The 5413-nt window shown below is 35.4% G+C and overlaps 1 protein-coding gene across 1 annotated transcript; it reads left to right on the top strand.

The window, feature by feature from the left end:
* Positions 1 to 4055: 4055 nt before the first annotated feature.
* LOC136166191 (olfactory receptor 6C2-like) lies at positions 4056 to 4994 on the top strand. The gene has a single exon (XM_065932223.1). The coding sequence runs from the start codon at positions 4056 to 4058 to the stop codon at positions 4992 to 4994; it is 939 nt and encodes a 312-aa protein (XP_065788295.1).
* Positions 4995 to 5413: the final 419 nt, after the last annotated feature.

Here is a 5413-nt window from a genome sequence, read left to right as displayed (position 1 = left end):
TACTGGAGTGGGTAGCCATTCCCTATAGCTTCATTTAAATGCTATGATCTTTGAAGTTCAGTGACTGAGTGGATGTTAACCCGATCTCTGTGAATATACTCTGTACCAAATCACACTACAATAGTCCAGATGTATTTTTTTAAAGGTTTTCTGAATTAAACATTGGGGAAAATTGTATAAATAAAGCAGTGTTGCAGAATATTACAGTGTCAGGTGATGTGGCCAAATATCAGAGTTCACCTTGATTTTCTAAAAATATAAAGGTTTACCATAGTTTAACATTACAGAAAAGTTGACCAATGGCATGGGCCCACTGCTGTGGATAGAAATAGAGCATTAAGAGTACCTTATAAGCTGTAGATATACCTAGACCTTCACGCTGCTACCTGAATAGAGTTATTGTCCTGATTTCTTCTTTTTTAATGTAAATTCTTTATATTTTCCAAAATGAAAAAGGTGGGTATTGGCATTGTTTTCCAAGTTTGCAAATCTCAATGTTTGCCTTAACACAGGACAGTGAGTTCTCATACCTGCTTCTAACAACGCCTGCTCAGGCCTTCAGTTGCGTCCTGCTCTTTGCAGCACCATAGCCTGCCAGGGTCCCCGGTCCACGGAATTTCCCAGGCAAGAATACTGGGGTGGGTTGCCACTTCCTTCCCCATAATGTCCTGGTTTCTAGCTCCATAGATTTGCTGCGCTTACCTTTGGAATCTCTGTGAATGGAATTTTTCTGCCTTGCCTCTTTGCTCAGAACTTTGCTAGAGCTCTCTATGCTATTGCATGTAGCAGTAATATTATCACCGTCATTGTTTTACTCTTCCATTTTATGAATATAATTACAATTTAAAATTTTATTTTATTATTGGAGGTCATTTTGGTGTTTTGAGTTTTTGGATTATTGAAAATAATGCCACTTTGAATTTTCTTAAACATTCATTTATTTGGAATACATATGTATGCATTTCTATTGGGCAAATACCTATAATAATAATATCCTGTTTCATAGATATCTGGACATTCAACTTAATAAACATATTCAAAAAGTTTTAATAGTGTCTTTAAAAAGGTACACACCAAGATATTAATGTTCTATTTACAATACATTCTTAAAGATACTTGGTATGGTCCATCCATTTAATGTTAGTTATCTTCATGGTTGTACACTAGTTGTGAATTTAATTTCCTTTTCCCTAAACCCTAAACAGATTACATTTCATATGTTCACTGGTATTTAGATGTCTTCCTTTGTGAAGAAACTTGTCTAATTTTTATTAGGCTTGGTTTTGTCTTATTGATTTGTAGTAGTTTTATAAATGCTGGCTTCTGTCTTTGAGAATTTTTGCATACATTATATGCATTGTATATGAAACCTACATATGTAACATTCTAGTGGGTTATGAAAACCCACTACCAAATAACCACTACCGAAATCAAGATATATAATGCTATGTAGGATTCCATGTTTATATATATCCAATTGTCAAGTTTTTCTGTGAAATATATATATATTTTTCTCCTCATAGTAAATTCTTAGGGAAAGAGTTGATATGCCATATTTGAATTGTGGTGCTGGAGAACACTCTTCAGAATCCCTTGGCCTTCAAGGAGATCAAACCAGTCAATCCTAAGGGAAATAAACCTTGAATATTCATTGGAAGGACTGATGCTGAAGCTGAAGCTTCAATACTTTGGCCTCCTTGTTCAAAGAGATGGCTCATTGGAAAAGACCCTGATGATGAGAAAGATTGAAGGCAAAAGGAGAAGAGGGTGGCAGACAATGAGATGGTTAAATAGCATCACCATCTCAGTGGACGTTAATTTAAGCAAACTCCAGTAGATGATGAAGGACAAAGGAACCTGGCGTGCTACAGTCCATGGGGTCACAGAGAGTCAGATATGACATAGTGACTGAACAGTGTCTTCTCTAGGCAATCGTTTCTTTCATTTCACCCTCTCTCTAGGAGGTTCTCATAAATAATGTGACTTCATTTAGGCTTGATAATCCCCAAATTTATATCTGCTCGAAGAGTGCTTCCTATGGTACTCTGACTTCAACATTTGATTTTTTTGGACATCTAGATCAGACTTAGAGGGTTTGAAATTAGACTTTTCCTTGGACAAGTCTATGTGGCTTTCATTTTCACTTTTTAAAAAATGTCTTTCTAAATGAAGAGAATTTTTTGTTAGGTCTATGATCTATTTCAAGTTCATTTTTTGTTGTGCTCATTTTTATGTCCGTTATACGGAATTGACTGACAATGCTGTTTACTTCTTGTATATGTCTGTGGATTTTCAGTCAATTCTATCAATGTATTAGTAAGAGAATCTCCAACTATAATTGCTAATTTATCTATTTCATCTTTCATTTATGGCAGTTTGTGCTGTGCTGTCACTTCAGTAGTATCTGACTCTTTGTGATCCTATGAACTATAGACCACCAGGCTCCTCTGTCCATGGGGATTCTCCAGGCAAGAATACAGGAGTGGGTTGCTGTGTGCTCCTCCAGGGGATCCTCCCGACCCAGGGATCAAGCCTGCATCTCTAAAGTCTCCTGCATTGTCAGGCAGTATCTTTACCTCTGGTGCCACTTTGGAAGCCCTTATGCCAGTCTATCCTTCATATATTTTGATGCATTATTAGATACATAAATAATTAGAATCTGTGTTCTTGGTTATTTGACTCAATTATCAGTATATAATTTTCTTTTGTATGCTCATTGATTTTCTTTGGTGGCAATATGCACTCCAGCATTCTCTTGATTGTGCTTTATATGACATAATTTTTCTATTCTTTTATTTTTAATCTATTTATGTTATTATATTTGAAGTGGAGTGCTTGTATATAGTATCCAAAAAGGTAATTTTTTAAATTGTTCTTATAATCTCTTTCGATTACCATGATATGTTTTGATCACTTATAGGCAGTGTATCATCATTTATGTTTGGACTTCTATATTTTGTTAGTTGATTGTTCTTTGTTTCCATTGCTGTTCATTCTTTTGTTTCTACTTTCCTGCCTTCAGTTGAATAGTTTTAGTGTTCCATTTTAATTTATAGAATGTTTTTTACCATATCATTTCTTAAAAGCTTGTGTGTGGTCTGTAAATTATAATCTACACATCGAACATTTCACAAACCACTTTGATACAATATTTTACCACTGGAGCTAGAATGTAACAGAAAAAATTGCTACCTTTTACTCTTCTCCTTTTCATTATGGTTATCATATCCTGTCTATATACAGTGTCAATTCCATCCATCAGATTATGTTATGAATTTTGCTTTCAACAAATGTTTCAAAGGATTTTTATAGTATGGTATTTTCCTGTTTGTTTTCAAATGTTTGGTAGGAATCTACAATTAAACCATCTGAGGCTGCAGTTCTCTTTGTAAAATAATTTAAATATGTATTTGGTTACTTTGGGCTTCCCTGGTGACTCAGATGTTAAAGAATCTGCCTGCAAAGCAGGAGATCTGGGATCTATCCCTGGGTTGGGAATATCCCCTGGAGAAGATAATGGCTACTCACTCCAGTATTCTTACCTGGAGACTTTCATGAACAGAGAAGGCTGGTGGGCTACAGTCCATGTGATTACAAAGAGTTGACAGAATTGAGTGACTAACACTTTCACTTTTCACTTGTTTACTTTAATGTTAAAAATAGAACTATATAGGTTAGGTATGTTATCTTGCACTAACTTTAGTAGATTGTATTTTTCATAGAATTCACTCATTCATTCAAGGTGCTGAATCCATTTAGCAGATTTTTTCAAAACGTGACATTTTTATCTTTTCAATAGCTGTATAATTTATAATGATGCCATGCCTCACATTTCTGATAAATTCCATCTTTTTTTTTTCTTTCAAGATCAGTCTCAATGACAGTTTTATCAATGTTATTAATCCTCTCCAAGAATCAGCTTTTGATTATATTCATCTTGTCTCTTGTTTCTGTTTTCCATTCCATTGATTTTTTTAAATTATTTTCTTTTATCTATTTGGATACCCTCTGTTTGACTTTTTACATGTAGATTACCTAAAACATCAAAGGTGGTAATGAGAAATCACACAGTCATAACAACATTCATCTTGTTGGGACTTACAGAGGACCCACAGCTGCAAGTTCTGATTTTTGTCTTCTTGTTTCTTACTTACGTGCTGAGCATTACTGGAAATCTGACTATTATCATTCTAACACTCCTGGACTCTCATCTTAAAACACCTATGTATTTTTTTCTTAGAAACTTCTCCTTCTTAGAAATCTCATTCACAATGGTCTGTATTCCCAGATTCCTGTATAGCCTATCAAATGGGGACAATACCATTACCTATAACGCCTGTGCTGGTCAAATATTTTTCATTGGACTTTTTGGAGCCACAGAGTTTTTTCTCCTGGGAGCCATGTCCTATGACCGGTACGTGGCCATCTGTAAACCCCTTCATTACATGACCATCATGAATGGTAGAGTCTGCACCATCCTTGTGCTCTGCTGCTGGATCTCTGGGTTGATGATCGTCATCACACCAGTCGGTATGGGCCTCCAGCTAGAATTCTGTGACTCCAATGCCATTGATCATTTTGGCTGTGATGCAGCTCCTCTTTTGAAGATTTCATGCTCAGATACATGGCTCATTGAACAGGTGGTTATAATCTGTGCAGTGGTGACCTTCATCATTACATTGATCGGGGTTGTTCTTTCTTACGTGTATATCATCAGGACATTTCTAAGATTTCCCTCTGCATCACAGAGAAGAAAAGCCTTTTCCACTTGTTCTTCTCACATGATTGTTGTTTCCATTACCTATGGCAGCTGTATTTTTATCTACATCAAGCCTTCAGCCAAAGAAGAGGTGCACATTAACAAAGGGGTGTCTGTGCTCACTACCTCTGTTGCCCCGCTGTTGAACCCTTTTATTTATACTTTGAGGAACAAGCAGGTGAAACAAGCTGTCAGTGACATAATCAAAAAAACTGCATTTTTCTTACACAATTAAGAGCATACTGGATTTAAACCATTAGATAAAAATTATGTATTGCTTGCTTAAACATTTTTCTCTGGAAATCTTAATTGTGAAACTACTTAGAACAAATCATTTATCCCTCTCTTTAATCTCAACCAAAATGATTTAAGTCATTAAAAGAACATGAAGAATTTCTTTCTCAGAAACAAAAAGTTTCCTTCATCTCTCACTAAGTTTTTCTAATATTATTCAAAAAAGAATTGTATACCATGTTAAATATAGTTTCTATGATTCCTGGGAAAATTTCAGAACAATAGTTTTGCTGGACTCCTTTAATTTGCATATGTATCATAAATATACTCTGAAGAAGGAAATGGTAACCCACTCCAGTATTCTTGCCTGGAACATTCCATGAACAGAGGAACCTGTTGGGCTACAGTCCATAGAATCAC

The sequence above is a fragment of the Muntiacus reevesi genome, chromosome 4 (genome assembly GCF_963930625.1).
Source record: "Muntiacus reevesi chromosome 4, mMunRee1.1, whole genome shotgun sequence".
NCBI lineage: Eukaryota > Metazoa > Chordata > Mammalia > Artiodactyla > Cervidae > Muntiacus > Muntiacus reevesi.
This window is presented reverse-complemented; position numbering and strand designations above follow the sequence as displayed.

Excerpts from the sequence above, each read along its gene's own strand:
- LOC136166191 (XM_065932223.1), top strand. The coding sequence starts at position 4,056 with ATGAGAAATCACACAGTCATAACAACATTCATCTTGTTGGGACTTACA.